The following is a 24613-nucleotide window of genomic DNA, read 5'->3' on the forward strand; positions in this document are numbered from 1 at the left end:
AGGCTCTTATCCATTTTTTTGATACCAAGCATCTGTCTGACTCCTTGGCCTAATAGGCCCTTAACATATACTTGTTGAATTAAATAAAACTTGACTAATTCAGTTTATGGATATACTTCTAAAATTTAATTTTTGATGGAAATGTAAACATTTACTTGTACATGTGTACCTTAAACTTTGGTATTCGGAAGATAGAATGTCGAATTTTGAATAAAAATATTAGTTGTTTTTACCAAATCCCTGTGTTCTGAAGTATAACATAAAATAGGAAAATCGGTTTCCTTTGTTTTCTTGTGTAATGTTTGGGACTTTATAGGAAATTCCAGCTTAGTACACTATCATTTTTCTTCAGAAGGTCAATGATAACCAACTTTGCCATAGATAGACTTTTCCCCTGAAATAGTTTTCTCTTCAAATCTCATGTTAGTCTTCAGGGTGCCTGATAGTTTAATTTTAAATCAGGTTATTAAAATGATTATTTCAAAAATTTCTTCCTAAATATATATACCACAATTTAGTCTTTAAAAAAAGAGGATCTTTAATTCATTTTAGTCTTGGATCTCTGAATACATTTTTTCAATAAAATAGTAAGTAGGCTGATGAAATATTTATTACCAAAAGCACTGCTACCTTTCAACTCAAAGATAGGGTTGACCTCTAAAAGCTCACATTACCTCTTTCCTACCCCTTTCACCAGATATCTAATAGGGTTACTCTCTTTTATCCAGAAAAGTCAATGTATAGCTTGTATACATGCATTGTGAATGAAAGTGCACAATGCCAATAAATCTCCCATGGGTTAATTTCATTATGGAGTCAACTGGGACCAACATCATTAAAACAGTTAGACCTTAGTTATTTACATAAATCAGTTAATTCAGAGCATAAAATTTAAAAAGAGAGAGATAGAGAGAGAGAGAGAAGCAAACCAAGAAACAGACTCTTCACTATAGAGGACAAACTGATGGTTACCCGAGGGGAAGTGGGTGGAGGGATGGGTTAAAAAGGTGATGGAGATTAAGGAGGGCACTTGTGATGAGCACTGGGTGTTGTATGTAAGTGATGAATCACTGTATTGTACACGTGAAATGAATATTACACAGTATTTTAACTAACTGGAATTTAAATAAAAACTTTAAAAAGTATGTATATACCTATAATGAGATCCAAAATTGTATTCACACATTAAAGAGTTTATAAACTGATAAAATTAATGATCAGAGGTAGCCATCCCAATAACATCAGAACTAAGTTTTATGTAATGGAATTTTATTAGAAAGACAATCACTACAAAGTGAACTCATTAATGTAAAAGTAATAACTTTAAAATGCATATGTGATTTTTAGTCATTCGTGAACACATACATGCATTTATTTAACATAAATATTGAATGTCTGGTATGTTTCAGGAATATAGTACTTTGAAAACTTAGAACGTATAGCAAAACTTATACATTCTAATTATTCTTTTACTAGAATTTTTATGTTAATATTTTTAATGATGTAATTTTTTTTTCCCTTTGGAGCACACAGGCCATCATACATCCATAGATCTTTCCCTTGACCCATTTAATGAAGGAAGCTTAAGTTCTTTATTGATTTATAAAATTGACTGAATAAAGGTCATCTCACATAATAAAATTAACTTGAAGTCAACAATATAATTCCTTGACAACAAAAATTGATGTATTTTTTAAAATTAAAAAATATTTCCTATGAAATATAAACATAAGGTGATTACATTTAGATATGTATATTGGAATTTTTTAGAAAGATATTTTATTTATTTAAGAGAGAGCAAGAGAGCACAGCAGGGGGAGCAGCAGAGGGAGAGGTAGAAGCAGGCTCCCTGCTGAGCAGGGAGCCCGATGCTGGGCTTGGGGCTTTGGGATCAGGACGTGAGCCGAATGCAGATGCTTAACCAACTGAGCCACCCAGGCGCCCCTATATATTAGATTTAATCCTTGAACAGAGTCTTTGGATCCCTTGAGATATTAATTTGGTAATTTGGCAGCCTTTTTGAACTCATGTAAAGCTTTGCTGATTCAATTGGGGTTTTCTTTTTGAAGATTTTATTTATTTATTAGAGAGAGCACGTGCGCGCGAGCTTGTGCGGGGGCAGGGAGGAGGAGCAGAGGGGAAGGGAGAGGGAAAAGGAGAGAATCCTGAGCAGACTCTACACTGAGCACATAGCGCAATGTGGAGCTCAGTCTCAGAACCCTGAGATCATGACTTGAGCTAAACCACGAGTCAGAGGATGCTTAACCAACTGAGCCACCCAGGTGCCCCTGATTCAATTGTTTTTGAAGCTGTTAAGGGTAGCAACACAGCTCGTGTCTTTCCTAAGTCATACTCTGTCACTCTAGCCACTAATTACTGCAGAACAGAGCCAAATTCTGGGATTAGTAGATATGTGTAAGTTATTATGAAAAAACAATGAGCCACCAAATCTGCTGCTTCTGGAAATTTGATCAAAGTTTAGTTATTCTGTTGAAAGAGAAATCTAACTAGAAATAAGATAAAGAAATTCTTTAGGTAAATACATGTGCTCTGAAAATTAGGAGCCTCTTCATAATTAACAATATTTGTATAGCTTTAGGGAAGTGCTTCTTAAACTGGTCTGCCAAATACCTGCTTTAAAAATATTGATATATTAATTATTAAATGAATTGTTAATTAAATTAATGATCAGTTAAGTAAACTTAAATTAAGATATATATGTATCTTAATCACACCAAATATGCAGATTCCTAGATCCCACTCCTTCCTTACTAAGTCAAAATCTCTGGGAGAGGGCAACCACATTTTTCTCAACGTTCCAGGGAATTCTTTTTGTCTACTAAAACCTGGGAACCCTTAGGTCAGTCTTAAGAAAATATGTTTAAATGGCCGAACTACTGCTTCTCAACCTTAGTAAAAGATTGGAAAACTACAGATTTGAGGACAAACGACAGGATTCCACCACATAATCATGAAATGGGGGATATGGAGGTGAGTCCATCTTCTCCCAGCTCCGTGAACCTTCTCTCCCAACAGTCCTCTTTCCCAACCTTAGTGTCCAGAGAAGAGGATTTTGAATTTACTGACATTTTTTCAGTAAATTAACAATAGAAACCTAGATACAGTTTAATGTGCCACATAATTCAAAATTTCCTCTCACGTAGTTCTTGAAATCTGTACTTTGGTCTCCCACTATCTCCTAACATTTACTAAGCACTTTCCATGTACCAGGGATTGTCTATATTACCTCGGTGAATTCTTCAATTCCAAACAGATTCTACATCTAAGAAATATGTGGTTTAGAAAGATTATGAAGAGTTTATACAAGGACAAGCTAATTACTGTGAAGTCAAGATGTGTATTTATATTGATCTAAATCCAGAACTCTGCTCTTAACCAGTACATACACTATCCAAAAGCCTAGAATGGAGTTGGTGAATTTTATAATTTCACTTCATTCTTACATAGATTTTCTTAATTTTCTTGTCTCTGAAATTTATTATCTTTGATACAAGCATTATAAATAATATCATTTAGGGGCGCCTGGCTGGCTCAGTCGGTTAAGCATCATGGGCTCAGATCATGATCCCAAAGTCCTGGGATAGAGCCCTGCGTCAGGCTCCCTGCTCAGCGGGAAGCCTGCTTCTCCCTCTCCCACTCCCCCTGCTTGTGTTCCCTCTCTCGCTCTCTCTCTCTCTGTGTCAAATAAATAAACAAAATCTTAAAAAAAAATGAATAATATCATTTAAATAAGCATTAGACTCTATTCTTCTTGGAAGTGCCAGAAACATGCCCTCCCACTTTGGTCCATGTGACAAGCTGCTTGGAGTTAGGGGTGAAGAAGAGAGGATGGGGACAGGGGGAAAGAGCATTGTCTTATCTTAGGTTAATGGGGTCTTTAAGAGTCTAAATGTCCCGTTTGGAGAATGAAAGATGTGCTCAGCCAAAAAGCATGCCAATAGCCAACCATTGTCACATGGGAACAGCTCAGTTGTATAAAACCAGACTGCACTTCTTATTCTGATTTGTTCCATCCAGGTACTAGCCCCCACCCTTCATTGTTTTTGTTTTCCAAATCCACCTGCCTGTCATTTTCCACTTCATCAAACCTACTGCTCCAGGCTTTCTGCCGAGTTTTTGCATCCACTCTTCCCATTACCAACTTCAGCCCTGAGCTGTGTCCCAGGTTCAGTCACTTCAGTGTTCCCCCCTACCACCTACCCTCATTGGGGTCCTGCTGGGATCATCAATTCCTAGATGTTCATCATTTTTGTCTTCTGTTTACTCTTATTCTGTTTCTTGGGACTGAAGGAAGAGGCAGAGTCACCTGTCAGATGGTTCTTCAACTTGATGTTTGACACTTTGTATATGTAAGTCTTGGATTTTCCTAGTTGCACTGGTTTTCACAATTTTTTAAAAACAATAGTTTTATCAGTGAATCCCAGTTTCCAAATGAAATCTTCCATGGAACTGCAATATATACAAATAAAAGTGGCTATATAAGACATTATTCCATAAATACAAAGATATAGTTAATTTCTTGCTCCCAAATAAGGGCTGAAATGATTATATAACATTTATGCACATTTTCTTGGTCCTATATGTTTGCTTTTTCCACAATGTTATGTTTTGAAATTGAGATGCCTCTTATAACTGATGGCAAAGGAAACTTGTCAGCCATCAGGCCCAGGGATGAATTATAGTATGGAAACTTAGCAGTATATTGAAGGTATATATTCCTGTGACCTCAGTTGAATTATTTGTACTGGTTGCACCTCACAAGGTTGACTTTTAACTGAAATTTAGTATCTTGCTTGAAATTTCTTGAGAAAGATTACTCTGGGAACTAGTTTTGAAAGAAACAGTTAATATTTAGTGTGAAGTTTGTCAGCCCAGACTCTGTAATTAAAGCAGAAGTTGCCCAAGCTCAGCACTTCACCGTGCCTTGAAATTATCCTGCCTGTCCTACAGGTGAATGTGTTATGAATGCAGCTTGTCACTGTAACCCTATTCATAGCTGTGAATAGCTAAGTGTGAGTCAAAAGAATATTTTTGATCTGAATGCGAAGAAGGCTTAGAAGAAAACTTTAATTATGATACTAAAGAGAAAGGGGTAGGTAATTGCATGAGTAAGTGTATAATATTGAAACTTTCTTTAAATAAACTGTATTTTTTAATGTTTCTTTTTGGAAAGGCTAGTACTAAATTGATGGTGAGTTTTATAATCATGTCACTGTATTAGGTGGTGTAAATATGATAAAGTATTGTAAAACCATGACGATACCTGATGTGACTTGTTAGCATTCCATGGAGATTGCACAATTCTGTTAGGCTGGGATGAGACCTTGTGTGAGCAGGAATGCCAAAGATACGGTGGGTTGTTAACTGAGCTTGGCCCAGTACATCCATAGGGACATGCTCACTTCTGCAGTGTGGAAATAACCAATGACAGATGATAATATTTTATCATATGTGCAAAGAGATGTCAGGGGAACCTCTCCTCCATAGTGGGCACTAAGTGAGTTAACCTGACTGTCCAGGAACATGTTTGGATGAATCCAGTATGCTAAAATTTTCATACAGTACACATGAGAATATGTGATGTTTCTAATTCCTATTTTTAAAATAGTAAAACATGCTTAAAAATATTGACACCTCAAATCAAAAGTTGGTGAGCTCCTTGAAGTATCTCTGGGGAACACTAGAGGGTGGGGCCCACAGTTTGAAAACCACTGAGCTTGTCTTCCCTCCATGTTGGTTGTCCTTGACCTTCTCTTGAGTTTCTTAGTTCACCCACTCTATACTCAGAGAAAATAGTCTCACATTCTACTTTGTGTCTAATCCTTATTGTCAACTCCTAGGCGGCAATATATAGTGGAAGAAGCATGTACTTTGGAATCAGACAAACCTGGCTGGAATCTTTATTATTATATATCCTATATATATCCTTATATATATAATCCTTTGTGACGTATTAACAGTATGATATTGGGCAATTTACTTATCTTCCGATGATGATGTTATGCTCATCAGTGCAATCAGTTATCCTCATTTAACACAGCTCAGCATTATTATGATATCTAACATTCATTGAGTGTTTACTATGTGTATTAGTCAGGGTCAGAGAGGTCAGAGAAACAGACCAATAGGATATACCTATATACATATGATTTATTCTAAGAATTGGCTCACATGATAATGAAGGCTGGCAAGTGCAAAATCTGCAGGGTGGGCCAGCGGGCTGGGGACCCAGGAGAGCCAATGTTCCCATTTTATTCTGAAGGCAGTACACTGGAGAATTCTCTCTTGCTTCAGGAGGCCGGGCTTTTGTTCTATTTAGGCCTTCAACTGACTGTATGAGACCCACCAATATTATGGAGGGCAATCTGCTTTACCCAAAGTTAATGATTTAAATATAAATCTCATCCAAAAACACCCTCTAAGTTAACACATAAAACTAAGTACTTTCCATGTATTAAATGACAGCAATTAACGCCAGACATAGAGCCGTTCCTTAATAAATGGTAAAGACTGCCATCAGCATGATTATTGTAATTAATTCTTATTCATCTTCACCACCAGGCTCTAAGAAAATACCTCTCTTCTCTAAGTTTAACCCTCCTCTTTTGTGAACTAGGCCCAGTGAATTCTCTGAATTATGGAGATCACATTCCCCGAAATCTCCTGCCCAATTCCACATCTGCAGCCTGTGCTTTGCCATTGGCTTTTTCTTTTTTTTGGCTTTTCTTTTTTTCTTTTATGTTCAGTTAGCCACTGTATAGTACATCATTAGTTTTTGATTAGTTCAGCGATTCATTAGTTACATGTAACACCCAGTGCTCATCACAACACGTGCCCTCCTTAAAACCCATCACTCTGTTACCCCCGCCATTGGCTTTATCTCCAACTTTTAACCTTATCTTCAGTCTTCAGAGTATCCCCTTTGTTCAGTTGTCCCTCTGCATGCACTGTCCTAACATGGAGCTTTTCTGTTGCTGGGGGCCAGTGTATTAGTTTCCTAGAGCTGCTGTAACAAAGCACCAAAACCTGGGTGGTTTAAACCACAGACATTTATTGTCTTACGGTTCTGAATTCGAAAAGCCCGAGATCAAGGTGTCCGCAAGTTTGGTTTCTTCTTTGGCTGGGAGGAATCTGTCCTGTGCCTCTCCCCCAGCTTCTGGTGATTTGCTGGCACTCTTGGCATTCTCTGACTTGAAGAGGCCTCACTTTGACCTGTGCCCTCATCTTCACGTGGCATTCTCTCCGTGTCTCTGTCGCTGTGTCCAAATCTCCTTTTTTAAATAAGGGCACCAGTTGTATCGGGTTAGGGCCCACTCTAAATGAACTCATTTTTACATGATCACCTCTGTAAAGATCCTAATCACCAAATAAGGCCACATTCTGGGGTATTGAGAGTTAGGATTCCAGCATCGCTTTTTTGGGGGGAACACAATTCAATTCCTAATAGTAACAGTGTTCAGAAACAGAATGAAATATGGAAGCAATTTGAAACTGTAAAGTGTAATACACATAAGGAGTTACACTTGTTTATGAACCTTTAAAAAAGCTATGTGTGTTTCATCTCTCATGTACAGAAATGACATGCAGATAATGCAGAAGATGTCAAGTGACATGATTGTCAAGGAGGGTGGAATAAAAGGGGCCATTTGCTCTTGGGTAGAATGAAGAATTACTTTCCATTGATAAAATTTTGGTACATCCCCATTAAGAATAGATAGAATGAAGGTCAGACATTTGGAAGAATGTTTTGGTAATGAAGGGTGTTAAATATGAAAATGTTTTATTGAGGGGAATTAAATAATCTTGGCTAGAAATGATTATTGGCTTTAAGTTATGACTCAGAAATGTTATTTAAGAATGTTCACTAAGCAAGCCCTAATATTTGAGGGTATAGCATACGAGGGTATAGACCCCTTGACATTTGCACTGCATTTACCATAGACTTGAGAAAGTGTTGACTTTGTTTTTGGCTTTTAATACATTTGAACAGAAGTATTGGCTGAACAGCACATATTTGCAATCATATCACTGTCCTCGGGCTATAGACATCCCATCTTTGAGTAATTAGTTAATACATTAATTTATTCTGTTTGTTGTTGTCCTAAACCCTGGAGAAGACAATGGAGATATAAAGATTTATATGACACTTACATTGTTCAAGAAGTTAGTCTTATAAGGGAAATAAACTAGCAAAATATAGTGTGGTAACATTAATTTAGCAGTTTTGAAAATAATTGAGTGACAGTTATGTGCTGTATGATAGTTGGAGGGGATACAGCAAGAAAAGAAAAGATCTGTAAGTTCTTTGCCCTCATGGAGCTGACAGTGCAGGATGTTTGGAGACAGGGGGGATTTTAGACAAGTAAACAGACAGTTTGTGGTTATGGCTCAGGTGGAGGAAGTGTGGGCAAGGATGGAGCACACAGGAAGAAAATTAAACCTGGATTGCAGAGAGGCTCATGCATACATAATTTATATGACACTATTTCCGTGCATTTCTTGGAAACAGAGGTCAGATTTTATTGCAAGGGATTTATTAATTTTTCTTCAGGGTAAGCTGGCCCTAGTTGGTATTGGTACAAAACCAAAAAATGCCCTGCTAGGTGATGAGACTAGGAGAATCCTTTTAAAAATTCAGAGCCCCCTTATCACCAGTGGTTTCATCCAGTGGGAACTCCTGCAGAGTTCAAAAGGAAGAGAATCTGGCTCGATATTTCCTGGAAAGTTCATTTTCCTAAAGTGTGTATGGAAGCAAGAGATCATGACATTTTAAGATCACAGTAATTCCTAAATGCCTATAAAATGATTTTCACTAAACTATGGTGATTTGTGTTATGATTTGTGTTTTCAGTGACCCGATTGGAAAGGTGACGATTTTGAACTCTTAAATTGCTTATTAGGATCGGTTAATAATTCAGTCATCTATTATTGTGTGTTTTACTGTTGGGGGTAAAAAAAGCTACTTAGGGTGTTTATGGACCTTTATTTACCCATATGTTTCTTATATGATAAAAGATGTAAATATTAAGTGAAGGGGATTTAAAGTTAGGCTCTTACAGTAGAGTTTTATTTCCTTGGTCAGCCTTGAACCATTGGCTGGCTCCATGCCTCTTTCAGGCTCCTTTTTTTCTGGGATTCACAGTGGGGCAAGGGTGAGGGTACTGCCACCTGTCCTCCTCCCTGAACCTCTCAGGAGTTCTATTGTCAGTGTCATTTCCCCGCCCCCCCCGCCCCCCGGAATATCAAGGCTCCAAGAAAATGAGAAATAGCATTAGCATTGCTCCACAACCTTAGGAACAGGATCTGAAATTTAAATCTTGAGTCATGCAATGTGTCACTGAAGGGAGAAGAAAGAGAGAGGATATTAAATTTACCTTTCAATGCTATAATTTGCAATTTGCTTTCTAAGGGTGAAATAATAGCAATAGAAGTATAAAACGGGTTAAAATGCCGCCAATAACCAAATTCCACATATAGTTTGAAGATGGGAAATCATCTGAAGCTGAGAAGTCTGAATCCAATGCCCTGCTCCTCTTTGAATCATTCTGAGAAGTAATCATGTGTAACAGTGTGAGAGGACAGACAGCATAAATAAATTAAAGTGAAGTGAAGGTTAAGATAAATGAGAAAAATTCTAAAATGTGACTGACCATTTATCTGGTTAGATGATTTCAAGCAGAACCCTCGATACCAACTGTATCATGACTGAATTTAAAAAATTGTCAACTTTGTTTTCCTGATGCAGCATGTATCAGTGTGACCCGGGGAGTATTCGTTCTTAACGATCTTTATCTTAGAACGTTTCCAAGGTGGCCTCCAACCTCCATTTTATCATTCCATTTGTCAAGCAAAATAAACAAGTGAATAAACATCTTTGAATAAACTGTGTTGAGTGGAATCACATCGTATTTTATTTTTTTTAATTTTGGGAAAAATTTCGTCAAGCCAGTAAGTAGCAAGCATATTTCAGAGAAGATCTGATAAGTAGTGATCCTTGTTGTGCACAGAGTGAGTGCTCATTAAGTGATCTGGGTGTTGAAGGTGTTGAGTTAGCTTCTGCTTTGCCTATGGCGGCTCATACCAAATAGACCCCTGACTCCACAAGAGGATTGCTGTCCCCGGGAGAGGCATATCATCTCCACACTGGGAGAGACACTTTATTTTTTTTTTTAAGATTTTATTTATTTATTTGACAGGGAGAAACACAGCGAGAGAGGGAACACAAGCAGGGGGAGTGGGAGAGGGAGAAGCAGGCTTCCCGCGGAGCAGGGAGCCTGATACGGGGCTCGATCCCAGGACCCTGAGATCATGACCTGAGCCGAAGGCAGACGCTTAACGACTGAGCCACCCAGGTACCCCTGGGAGAGACACTTTAACAGAGAAGAATCAAGTACCTTTGATTCCAGATGTTGAGTTTACTCTAGAATGAAAACCAGGGCTTGGAAAGGTTATAGATATTTTATTGCTGAAGAATGCAGAAGCCCATCAGAGACTGTTTACTTTGGGTCCTAGTCATGGTGTCCAAACAAACAAAGAGCTTCAATAAAGGATTCAGGCTTCTAGAAAAAGGGAGGGAATACCAGGTAAATGGGATAGTTATGAAACAAATACCACCAAAGTTAAATCAATATATGATGTGGGTGATATCCTTAATGTATCATTCATGTGAAGTCGGTTTTTTTCCTACCTTAGAGAGAAGAAGAGACAGAACTCGTTCTCCTTCTTTGCCTCTCAGCTCGCACTGGGCATGCTCGGAACCACTGCTCCGCTCTGTTCTCCAGAATGCGATTGTCTAAAATAACAGTAAGAGTGCTGAGGTTCTGACAGTCACACAAGTTTCTCTCTGTCAGCTTTTACAAATGCCAGCCAGTAACCCAGTGGCATTTCTACCGTCAAATCTTAAGGCCAATCCATTTCCCCGCTTCCTTATTTTCTTGGTTTCAAATATATTTCTTATTGCCAATGGAAATAAAACCCAGAAATTGGAGAGCGATGGTGTCACTTGTCTTTCTTGGTTAGTAAAGAGCTCCTAAGAGTGAACTTATATAGGATGCAGCAATTTTATAGGGCAGTTAATCATCCTATCTTTCTAGCCAGTTGTTCCAGCTACAATTAATTTGGTGGCCTTTGTTGGTGGCTTCATGCCCAGACAGAATAAAAAGCAAACAAAAATCATGGAATACCACTCTGAGGCTGCTTTTCAAAAGTACATGGGCATAGGCTATGAATCACAATGCTCTGTTTCTTCTCTGTTATCGTTCAAGATGGGTGGGAATTTTTGTACCATTGCTTGTTGTCTCAATTGATTGAATCCCTGAAATCCAGTGAATTAGGTCGAGCTGGTACAAGTGGTTTTTCGTCAATGGTACCCATTCCTCAGTTTCTTTACGCTATTATCGCCATGGTCACTTTTTCTGTATTTATAGTAGTTTCAGCTGTGAAGCGCCTTGCTTCTGGGGGGGCAGGAAATAAGCAATTTGCACCACTTATGATGCATGTCACCAATCTTTAGATCCTCTCACGGGAAGGGTGTTAATCACTCGCGGTAGCCACCCACACACTAACCTGTTTAAAAGGGCTTAGAGTGTCAAAGTCACTATAATAATGACTTTGCCTTTCAGGAGTTCTAGGGGTAAAAAATAAAATGGGGTAAAACTTTCCAAAATTGACACTGACAGTCAATTTCTGTATGCTATTTGTCTTAATACCAGCTTTATTGAGATATTATTCACATGCCAAACCATTTACCCATTTAAAACATTCAATTCAATGGTTTTGGCAGATAGTGAAACTATCAATTTTAGAATACTTTCAGGGCACCTGAGTGGCTCAGCCGGTTAAGTGTCTGCCTTCGGTTCAGGTCATGGTCTCGGGGTCCTGGGATCGAGCCCTGCGTTGGGCTCTCTGTTCAGCGGGGAGTCGGCTTCTCCTTCTCATCCTCTGTCTGTGCTCTCTCTCTCTCAAATAAGTAAATAAAATCTTAAAAAAAATTTTTTTTAGAATACTTTCATCACTCTGGAAAGAAACTCCATACCTATAAGCAGTCATTCCCCATCCTCTATCCCACCCCAGACAGCTGCTAATTTGCTTTCTGTCTCTATTGATTGATGTTCTGGGCATTTCACATAAGTGGAACCTTGTAGTTTTTGTGACTGACTTCTTCCACTTAGTGTGGTGTTCTCAGGATACGTCCATGCTGTACTATGTGTCAGTACATCATTCTTTTTTATCACTGAGTAATATTCTAATTGTAAGAATACCCATTTATCCATTCAGCAGTTAATATTTGGATTATTTCTACTTTTTTGCCTGTTATAAAAAATGCTGCTATGAACATTTGTGTACAAGTTTTGGCACAGACATCCGTTTTTATTTCTCTTGGGCATGTACCAGCAAGTAGAATTGCTGGGTCATAGGGTAGCTTTATGTTTCATATTTCGCGAACCTTTCAGGCTATTTTTTCAAAGTGCCTACATCATTTTACATTCCCACCACAGGGGATGAAGGTTCTAATTTTTCCACATCTTTTCAACACTCATTATTGCCTGTCTTTTTTATGATAGCCAATCCTAGCGGCTGTGAGCTGGTATCTCATTGTGGTTTTGAGTTACATTTCCCCAATGGCTAATGAGCTTGAAAATCCTTTCATTTGCTTTTGTATATAATTTTTTGGAGAAAACTCTATTCAAATCCTTTGCCCCTGACTAAATTGAGTTGTCTTTATATTATTGAGTTATGAAAGTTCCTGAATACTCGAGATAAAACTCTTTTTATCAGATATGTGATTTGCAAAAATTTTCTCCCATTCTTTGGGTTATTTTTCCACTTTCTTGACAGTGTCCTTTAAAGCATAAAAGTGTTTAATTTTTATGATGTTGTTTATCTATTTTTTTCTACTGTTCCTTGTGCCTTTGGTGTTATATCTAAGTGTATGCTTTTTATTTTTTTTAAATTGGTCCTAATATGGCACATTTGATACAAGTGTAGGCTTTGGTATCACAGTCTTATTTTTTTAATTATAACTCTTCTGTGGGCAAATTTATTTAAGCTCCCTCAGGCTCAGTTACTCATCTGTAAGAGGGAGGTAATACTAGGACTTATGAATTGTTGTGGGCGTCAGATGAAATAATATATGTGAAATCCCTAGCATTTTGCAGGGCTGTGGTAAAACTCTATTAATCTTAGCTGTTACTATTGTTATAATCTCGGTAATAATAAACTCTAGTGCTCTGAAAATTAAACTGAAGCCAAGCGATTTCATACATGAAGAAGCATGTAATAAGGTACATTTGTACTGCTTTATAGACAACATTGAATTTGGCCCCCATGAAAACCAGGTAAAGTAGTCATGGTAGTTGTTCTTTCCATCAGGAGCTGTAGCTGAGAGATCCAGAACCTTTTCCAAGGTCACATGACTGGAAAATGATAGAGACAGGGTAAGAGCCTAGAGTGGTTTTTTCTTAAATTCACTGATTCAGTTTCTTCAGTAACAGATTATAGTAGGAGTCAGGTGACTGGCATTTGTAGTCTTCATGATGAAGTAGTAGACAACCATATCAGGGGAAAAAAAATAATTTTGTGGGAAATTAGCACTGATAGTGAACATTATGTGAGAATCATGGAGTTAGAACACATTTGACTAGAGGGGCGCCTGGGTGGCTCAGTCAGTTAAGCATCTGCCTTCGGCTCAGGTCATGATCCCAGGGTCCTGGGATCGAGCCCTGCATCGGGCTCCCTGCTCAGTGGGGAGTCTGCTTCTCTCTCTGCCTCTCCCCCTGCTTGTGCTTGCTCTCTCTCTCTTTCTCAAATAAATAAAAATCTTTAAAAAAAAAAACCACATTTGACTAGAAAGTTTATGTTGGATAGCCATAACAAGTAATGGATTATAACTGTATGTTCCTTCTTTTAATTAAAAAAGAACTTCCTCCTTATTTCCAAAGTTAGACATGCTCATAGTTAAACATTGGGGAATATAGATAAGCAAAAAAGAAAATATCTTTTCAGACATTTCCTTAATATGCATACATTCCTAATATATTTAGAAGCATCTTATAAAATGGGCAGATAGATTTTCTATTTAATGTTTGGATTCCGTAGGCATGAGGTTAAATTAATTTATATTAGGATGCCTGTATGGCTATAAATTCTGGACTTCCAGAAGATTTTTCAGAATTGGATCATTGTCTTTTTGTTAAGCAGCAATTAATTATCTTTCTAGATTGTCTAAAATTCATTGACTACATTTACTATACTTTTCACTCATCTGGAGAAAGAAAAAGAACTTCTACTGTTCTCCTGGTAAAATTAGACCCTCATGAATAATTAACTCTCAAGCACAAAAATGGCTGATCTTTAGCAGAGCATGTTCTTTCTAAAGTTCTTTCGAGCTGACTCAAGTGGCTATTACTTATAAATTCACCATTTTATGGATAAGCAACAAACACTGTTTAAACACATCTGGAATCAGAGAATGAGGACTCCCTGACCTGACCCTCACCCCAGAGCTATGACTTTGGGGTGCACCCTTGAAGCCTGTAAGATTTACACAGGACTTTTGAGGGCCAGATACCACTACTGTCTCAAGTGTTATTTTCACTAAAATTCACTGAGAAAAATACATCTATGAGATAATATTGAATCTCAGTTGATAAAACAACTGTGACATTTGAAGTATTATTTCTATGACTTTTTTTCTTTAAATCCTTATAAAGATGAGAATGACTTCTGGTCTCAAATCAATCCTTCCCATCATAGCCATTTATCAAAAAACAAAAACAAACAAACAAAAGAAGCAACTCCCCCCCCCAAAAAAAAGCCCAAAGCAAAATGATAGCACTTTGCTGCAGAAATCTGAGATTATCACAGTGTGTTCAAGTGATTCCTCCTCTTTCCTCTGCGTTGAACTTCAACATTTCCTTCAATTAGAACTATCCAGATTATTTGGGCTAGTTCAAACTCAAGGTAAATAAGTTGGATGATGAGAAAACCTCTGGTATATTTAAATTTGTCTACACAAAATAGTTTAGAGTAATTTCTACTTACTTCCTCAAGTATTAATTATTTCATGCAAAAAGGAAAAAGGCTATTCGTCTTTGAGTGTATCAGTTTGTCAGTGTTTGGGAGAAGTGTTGTGCAACCAGTACGTGTTTTTGCTCTTTTATTTCATTTGGCCGGTTAAAGAAAATGTACAGTGAAATACTGTGGAAGCATGATTGCCTTATACAGACAAAATCATTTTGAACTGAAAAGGTCTAACACCTGACCTTCACCTTAAATTCTAGCACTTGAAAATGTCAGATGTCTCTGTTGGATTAAAAAAGCCAAATGTCAAATGGGAAAATGATTATAAGCTCTAATTATGTGGTTTTAGGGGGATAGGTTTTATGAAAACCAAGGCTTTAATAGTGGCGATGATTGAAAAATTATTTTCATTATAAGAAATTACAAGTCACTCTGCAAAAATTGGAAGTATTGTCCTAAGAAATGAAATTAATTAAAAACACTTTCTTCTGTGTGTGTGTGTGTGTTTAAAAAAATGAAGTGATAGCATCTTTCCTCAATAAAACCTGAAGCCTCATATAGTTATGTGAATAGAACAGTATATCTGGGATACTAGAACTTTGGAAACTGTCACAATTTCTAAGACCATTTTTTAAGTCCATTGTCACTACATAGTGACTGGTTATGAATGAAGAAGGATAAAATTAATTAGAGATGAGAGGAAGAGACGGTGGGAGCAAATTTGAAGAGGAGAAGGAACAGGGTTTATTGTTTTGGGTTGTTCCAGGCGTACCTGCTTTGCTTCATGAGCCACCTGATGCTCATTGATTCCCAATGAAAGAAATATGGAAGTAGAAATCCTGACCAGGCATTCCTAAATTCTATCCAAGTATGTTTAACCTACTCAGGATTATTCAAAAGGAGTGGCGGCTGGAGTTTTACAATGACTAATATTCCATAAAGTGTCTAACTGTAGATATCTGGGGAATTTTTTGTTTTGTCTTTGTTTTTGCATTTCTAAGATTGGCTTGAGGCAGGCATGAAGAACTCATTGGAGCAGAAATTTCATTCAGTGTTATCAGTTATCAGAACACATTTTTTTTTTTTTCTCTAGGGTAGTAAGTCTGGTGATTGCTAGGCAGCCTAAGGTCAACTGATTTTAGTTCTTCACTTTAAGCCAAGTTTCTATTTCAGGATACAAATATGGGTTTACTGTGGTAAACCTATCAGGAAACACTAAATTTTATTAATAATTGTAAATGGCTAACTTGAGTTTTAATATTACTGAATACGTTTAGTTTGATGATGCTGGGCTATGGAACTCTAGATAATCAAACCTATATATCAAGGTGTAATATACATATTAAAATGGACACAAATTACACAGGGAAGGTTTTTATAGAGGCAGCCAACAAATTATATTACTTTAAAATGAGCTTGAGACTCATTAATGGGAATGATCATCAGATATTAGATATGGACCAAAAGGTGTATGTTTATAGATTTTTTAAAGAGATGAAAAGATTTATTTTTTAATTTCCTGCAAATGTCTTATGGTATTTGGAATTTACAGATAGTAAAATTCTGTTTATTTGTAAATTTGGTATCATAATCTCAAACATACTAAACATGCAATGTTTGTTAATAGATGGAGTATATTTTCCTTTTTACTAGGCCTTCTATAGATCCCTTCCTTTCTGTCTTCAATGCCATTACCCTTGTCTCAAGTCTTTCAGCCATCTGGCGGTCAGTGATCTTCTGCAGTTGGCCCTTTCTGGCTGAGCAGATTGTTAAATTTTCAGGAAGTTTGTGAGCTCGTTGTTAAGTAAAACTAGTATTAAAAATTAAGTGATATAAACGTATAATTGAATTATATTAAAACAAAGGTAATAAAAACTCAGAAGTTGTCACTACCTAATTTGACATTTTATTATTATCTATGCTGTTGAGGTTATTTACCTTCATTGTAGCTGAAAGGTAAACATACTATGTTATATTATGCAACTGTGTATCTCTTCCCAACTCTGTGTTCAGTGACTTCACATTTGGTAGCTTGAAACTGATCACAGTGGGAGTATTTACGCCACAGAAATTGGCAAATGACTTAAGTCACTTTTTTTTTCCCCTGGAAAAGGGCTGGTTAAAGATGGGCCTGCCTACCACCCCACTGCGTGCATGTGGCCAGGTTTTGGGCTTCCTACGTCTAGACTCTTATCTCTGTGAAGATTATTTTGTCTTATCCATACTAGTTGGAAATAATATACTTGAAAATAACTGAAAGAAAAGAAAAGAACTGGGGTATCCTGTCTAACTATTGACCATACTAGCTTCACTAGTTTCCATCATAAATTGTTCTTTCTTAGAGGTGTAGAGGGCAGATGTGTGTAACTGCTGTGGGGTGAGGAGACAGAACATAGAGCTATGATTCCCACCCTCAAGTAATGATTCAGAAGTGATAATTAGGTCAACGAATTAATACAAACTATTCATTAATCCTTCAGCTATAGTCAATTCATTCAACAAATAGCTTCTTGCTGAGGACCATGTACTACAAGAACAACATTGTATAGGGCTATTGATTGAGGGTCCATCTTCTTATCATTCATAGATCATTTTATATTTAAAGTGATATTCAGTGCTTATAAATTCCTAGTATCTTGTTATTTGGGGCAGCTTTTTAAAAAAGGTTTATTTACATATGATCCAGCAATTGCACTCCTGGGTATTTACCCCAAAGATACAAAAGTAGGGACCCGAAAGGGTACGTGCACCCCGATGTTTATAGCAGCAATGTCCACAATAGCCAAACTGTGGAAAGAGCCAAGATGTCCATCAACAGATGAATGGATAAAGAAGATGTGGTATATATATACAATGGAATATTATGCAGCCATCAAAAGGAATGAGATCTTGCCATTTGCAACGACGTGGATGGAACTGGAGGGTATTATGCTGAGCGAAATAAGTCAAACAGAGAAAGACATGTATCATATGACCTCACTGATATGAGGAATTCTTAATCTCAGGAAACAAACTGAGGGTTGCTGGAGTGGGGGGTGGGGTGGGAGGGATGGCGTGACTGGGTGATGGACACTGGGGAGGGTATGTGTTCTGGTAAGCGCTGTGAATTGTGCAAGACTGTTGAATCTCAGATCTGTACCTCTGAAACAAATAATGCAATATATGTTAAGAAAGAAAAAAAGAAGAAGAAGAATGTAGCAGGAGGGGAAGAATGAAGGGGGGGGAATCGGAGGGGGAGAAGAACCATGAGAGACGATGGACTCTGAAAAACAAACTGAGGGTTCTAGAGGGGAGGGGAGTGGGAGGATGGGTTAGCCTGGTGATGGGTATTGAGGAGGGCATGTTCTGCATGGAGCACTGGGTGCTATGCACAAACAATGAATCATGGAACACTATATCTAAAACTAATGATGTAATGTATGGGGATTAACATAACAATAAAAAAATAAAAAAAAAAAGGTTTATTTATTTATTTGAGAGAGAGAGAGAGAGAGAGAGAGAGCAGGGAGGGGAGGGGCACAGGGAGAGGGAGAAGGAAACTGAAGCAGGCTCGATCTCATGACCATGAGATCAGACCTGAGCCAAAACCAAGAGTCAGATGCTTAACCAACTGCGCCACCCAGATGCCCCTGGGGCAGTTTTTTTTTTTTTTTTTTTTTTTTTGTTTTTTAAAGAATACTTTTAATATAGAATTTTTTCCTCTGGGAAGGGTTCTACTATTATTCCTGATCCTTTCTCTCAGTCACATTAGTTCAGAGGTATTGGTGTTTTATACAGATGTGTCCTATAAGATATGAAGCACTGGTGTTTTTATAAGTTGGAATATTTTATTCTCATATTTATGCACCTAGCATTTCCCACCTGCCAGAAGATGTAAAACAGTATCAGATTCCAAGTCTATATTGGAGACCAAATCAAGTGAATATTTACATCTGTCCCTTCTCTTTGTTTTAGCTGGACCAGACCAATTTTGACAAAAGGGTATAGACAGCGCCTGGAATTATCAGACATATACCATGTCCCTTCTGCTGATTCTGCTGACAATCTGTCTGAAAAATTGGAAAGGTATGTTCATGCACATTGTTCATTAGTTGACAGGTGGAATTAATACTATTAATTATTAATACTTTAGATGATGGAGAGCTAACTTATTAGAAGGCATAATTCTTAAAATGGCATATTTAAAATAGGAGCATTTTATTTTCTTGCTGAAGTCTTGACCAATTAAGAATTAAACAAGAAAGGTTGAAAGGTTAACCATTTTCCTGATGAATGACTTTTTTTCTGAAAAATAATTCTAAGTTACCTGTCTTTAAAGCACGTTAAGTAGATTTTGTGGAGACTGAAGTAGCATCTTTATGAAACCAATCATGTATATTTGCCTCCAAAATCTTAATATGTGAATATGAATGTACATACTTGGAAGTCTTAAGGTAATGGCTATCGGATATCAAAAAAATGTAAATATTTCATATTTTCGAGTACATATTGAATGCTAGGTATAGTATCTCCTCTCAGCTCTTGGAGGAAAGCATCATTACTTTCGTCTTTCAGAGAGCAAACTGAGGCTCAGAGAGATGATGGAATTTTCCAGCTAATGACTGACAGAGCCATGATTCTAACGCAGATCTGCACTTAATCACCTCCTCAGGATCAGTGCTTCCCATTGTGGACAAGTTCTCAGAGTTCCCTTTTCTGAGAGTATTAGTTAGAACCCTTTTGATTGCCAGTGACAGAAACCCAATTAACTAGCTTAAGTAAATAGAAGGAATGTGTTGGCTCCTGTAGCTTACCTGTGTGAGGGGTGTAGGCAGAGAACTGGCCTCAGAGACTTAGTGGAACCAGAGACTCTGATGCCACTTGGTGGCATTTGCTTGTGCTGGTTTTATCCTCTCAGACCAGATTTCTCCATGCAGCGGGTCCTTAGAACTCAGCTCATTTCTTTACAAACCACAGAGAAAAGAGCCCTTTCTCCCTGGCCAAATGTGAAAAATCCCAGAGACTCTAGGGTCACACACTCATTCCTTAGACCAAAGGAAAAAAAAGAAACAAAAGAAAAAGAAAAAGAAAAAGTAGCTACTAAATGATTGCCCCAAAATAAAAAAAGTTGAGGCTTATAATTTGTTTACCTTATTTTCATTAAACTCATTTCCCTTTAAAAAATATTTTCAGGGGCGCCTGGGTGGCTCAGTCATTAAGCGTCTGCCTTTGGCTCAGGTCATTATCCCAGGGTCCTGGGATCGAGCCCCACATCGGGCTCCCTGCTCTACGGGAAGCCTGCTTCTCCCTCTCCCACTCCCCCTGCTTGTGTTCCCTCTCTCGCTGTGTCTCTCTCTGTCAAATAAATAAATAAAATCTAAAAATAAAATGAAATAAAATAAATATTTTCACGGCAAAGTAAGATATTCAGCCTTATTTTTCTTGGTTTTATTCAAAGAATCAGGCTAGTGGGAATAATAGATTCATATTTCCAAGATCAAGGACCAGTCCCTGTTATTGAGCATGTACTGTGTGGAAATGCCATGAAACAAGGATATTTTGGTTGGTTTGATTTGGTTTATTTATGATGTTTCCCCCCAGTGCCTAGAATAGGGTCTGGCATATAGTAGATGCTCAATAAATATTTGTTGAATGAATGATAAGTGAATGTGAAATGACTAGCATTATGTAAAAACCTGTAATACTGTTGCAGAGATAAAATATATAAATATAATACATTGTAGGTATATCAGCAAGTTCACAATAAAACAGTAGATATTGAATACCTAAGTTCTGAACGGATGCCGAGGGAAAGATTAATCAGAGAAGGGCTAGGTTAATAAAAGACTGTGTACTCCAGTTAAATTTGTATTTGTGGCCAAATAGAGGACACCTGAATTTGTAGGATTATCTGGCCTAAGAATTTTTTCTCCTGTTTTTATTGTACTTCCCATATAAATTCAATTAAAAATACACCTTTTTTTTTTCAATTCAACAACTCTGTGCCAGTAGAAGTCCATAAATTCTTTCTTACTTTTGTCTTTATTTTGTATCTATTTTCACCCTATGCATTTCTATTTTTAAAAAAATAAAATTTTTAAAATTATAATAAAAAATAAAAAAATAAAATTGTTGTTTAGAATTTATGGAAACATTTTGGAAGAGTGACACACCATTTATAGTACTTTGTACCTCTGCATCCTTGGAAAGTGACCCTGGCTTCACATTTCATAACTGCCTTATGGCAAAGGTCCTTAGGTGGTTACCACGTAGTTGAGGCACACTGGACCATTTGGCTCAGTTTGCGACATTGAACGCTTTACATCACCCTCCGTGCAAACTGCACCTCTGTTCCATGAGAAGCTACAAAATTGATAAGTATAGAGCTTCTTCCTTTGTGATTTAACTCTCAGTGTTTGGGATTCTTACTGGGTCTGTTATGGTGCTGCGGAAACCACACCACCTACTCTTCCCTGCTCATTCCTTCTCTCAGGCTACACATTGTTCAAATCCCACCCATTAAAAGAAATTCTCCCACTTTGCCTTTCCCTCAGGTTGCTGCCCCATTCTTCCCCCCTCCCCACTTCTTTCATAGCTATTATTTCTCTGCTTTCCTGGTCTCTCCACTTCTTCACCTTTCCTTTACACCTCAGGTCCCTGAAATATGGTTTCCATGTCTACCATGTTGCTAAAATGACTTTGACCAGGGTCACCAGAGGTCTCTTAATGTAACATAAAATGGCCTCTTCCTACATGACTTCATGTTGACCACTTCTTCCCACCTTGAAACCATTTCTTTGGTCTATGTATCACCTCTCTTTCCTGACTTTCTCATCTGACTCATTCTTTCTTTGAAAGAGAGGCTGAATCTGCCTCCAAATTTAGCTTCTTACCCTGTTGTGAGTCACTGAATGATATGGACGGGAGCAAGGCCTGTGTGTGAGTGAAAGAGTAGAGAGGTGGGTAGATGGGATAGGGTGGTTGGGCATTGTAGATAGTAAGCTTCTTGGGGCAGCCAGAGTCAGTGCACAGAGAATGCCAGGTTTGCCCTCACACCTCAGTTGTGTGTTCTTCCTTTGGGGTAACTTAAAACCACCTCTGATAATCACAGATGAATAGTAATGGACATAGCTCTTAATTAAAGGCAAAACCTTTACCGAGTTCTTGCCTGTGAAACTTTTCATCTCTGTACAGTTTAGTAATGAAGATCAGGGTAAGATTTAGAGACATGTTTTAACCACTTGGGAAGAGAAAGGGCTTTCATTAACAGATAGAAAGGGCTCTTATGTAAACATAATACACTGATGAATTTACAGTTTTTAAAAGAAGATTTATTGGATACCACCATTCTTTCAGACTATGTGGTCTCTTTTCCTACCAGAAAATATAGAATTTGATTCTCTTCTAATTTCCCAAAGACTTTTACTCTAATAAATGACTTTAATAGTTGAAAATGAAGTTTGACAGTATTTGTTTCATACCCCTACATTTAAAAACAGCCACTTAGACAAGTTTTTCTAATGTTAAATAACAGAAAAATCCACCTGACTTTTTATGTTGTTTTTTTTTTTTTTTTTAGACAGTTAAATTTGTAAAATCTACTACAGTTCTAAACAAGTAAAGATCAAAAGATGAAGGGGGAAAAAAGTTAAATTTTTGTTTATTTTTCACTTTGTACCAAGCACAGTAATGTATATTCATAAGAGCCATACTTTATTTGTCCACCTCTTGCATTGCTTTAAAGAAGCCCAGAACCTTCCTTTAATACTAAAGTCTGACCTTGTCATGAAATCAACTCCCTGAAAATTGATATATAGTGACGCATCAAATTCTGCCAAATATCTGACTGAGTGTTGGTGTTGGAAGGTCTCTTCAAGATTTTTTTTGTCTCTTCAGTCACTTGGGTTAATCTCCTTGGACGTCGTTGTGAGACTAAAACTCAAATATTTGCACATGCAACTTATTGGTCCCGCTTTTTATTCTTTTGCAGAGAATGGGACAGAGAGCTGGCATCAAAGAAAAACCCCAAACTCATTAATGCCCTCCGGCGATGCTTTTTCTGGAGATTTATGTTCTATGGAATCTTACTATATTTAGGGGTAAGGATCTCATTTGTAAATTCATTATGGATAATAAGTATATTCATTATTATGATTTTATTTTATTTTATTATTATTATTTTTTTAAAGATTTTATTTATTTATTTGACAGAGACAGCGAGAGCAGGAACACAAGCAGGGGGAGTGGGAGAGGGAGAAGCAGGCTTCCCACGGAGTGGGGAGCCCGATGTGGGACTCGATCCCAGGACTCTGGGATCATAACCTGAGCCGAAGGCAGACGCTTAACGACTGAGCCACCCAGGCGCCCCATTATTATGATTTTATTAATCCAAAGTAATTATATTCATTTTTATGACTAGGGTAATCTCGTGTTCAGATAAAAGGACTAATTCAACTCCAAATACAAAGAAACCACTAAAACTCTAGTAGAGACAAGTAAAAATGCACTAGGGTGTCCTGGAATGCAGGTGGCAATCTACAATTTAAAGTGTGTTCAGAAATAAATAAATAAATAAATAAATAAATAAATAAATAGATTCAGTAAAATAAATTTCTTTGAAGAGGTTTATTTTCTGTTATGATCCCAAATCACGTTATCTTACTAGTATATGAGATTGCTGGTGCTTTTATTTTTCTGTATTTGACAGTAGAATTTCAAGATACAATGTCAGGAGAAGAATGAGGTCAAGTTTAGCCAATTATCTACGTGGATATCTGTAATATTTTGAAATCATATCTGCATACTGAGTTTCAGGAAAAAATAGCAAAAATTTAAAATTTGGCAGTGAGGTACGGTTGTGATATATTTTCTCAGTCTCTTAATGTCTCCATCAGTGAGAAGAGAGCTCCATGCCTGAAAGCCCCAGGCTTTCTGGTATTGAAATGTAGTCTGGGATGTTTCCCAGCTGCTGTTAAATGTGACTCGGATCTATTATTTTTTTATATCACCAGAGCATCATTTCATATCCTTGGTTGTAACCTGTAAAAGGCAATGATGGGTTTAAAACTTATTTAGTCCTTAAGTGAAGGCTGTGTACAACATTTGCTCTGGTGGAAGTACCATCTGGATTCACATGTGTTATACTCATATTGGTCTGCATGCACTGGAGAATTAGCAGTACCACAGTGTCTAGTGTCTCCCCAAAAGATGCCATTCAAGTTGCATGTTTTTAAGAATTTGTAGTTTGTACATACCAAGAAAAAAATGCATTTAAAATTTTATCTTGACAAAAATGATCACATTTAGATCCAGCACGTTTTGTAATGCTCTTGACAATCACCTGGAAAAATTCTTCTGGCTTTTGAAATTATCTGTCATCCATCTATCCATCCTTCCATCCACCCACATCTACCTACCTACCTACCTATTTACCTACCTATCGTCCATCTAATCTTTCTACCTCTCTATTCCTATAGAAACCTGCAACAGTTTGGGGGTGAAAATATTTTGTTCGTAAGTATGAGTAAGGCAGCTCAAGAATTAATTATCTTTTAAGATGTCTTTGAGGTGATTTTTCTCACTGAGAGCACTC

At 37.3% G+C, this 24613-nt stretch overlaps 1 protein-coding gene across 1 annotated transcript in view; it reads left to right on the forward strand.

Moving 5' to 3' along the window:
* The window catches only part of CFTR (CF transmembrane conductance regulator), a 165199-nt gene that overhangs the window by 9412 nt on the left and 131174 nt on the right, over nucleotides 1-24613 (forward strand). The window contains exons 3-4 of the mRNA XM_078059826.1: nucleotides 18997-19107; nucleotides 23012-23120. Coding sequence (XP_077915952.1) covers nucleotides 18997-19107; nucleotides 23012-23120 — 220 coding nt within the window. The remainder of the gene's footprint in view (nucleotides 1-18996; nucleotides 19108-23011; nucleotides 23121-24613) is intronic.

This window comes from Halichoerus grypus, chromosome 12 (assembly GCF_964656455.1).
Source record: "Halichoerus grypus chromosome 12, mHalGry1.hap1.1, whole genome shotgun sequence".
NCBI lineage: Eukaryota > Metazoa > Chordata > Mammalia > Carnivora > Phocidae > Halichoerus > Halichoerus grypus.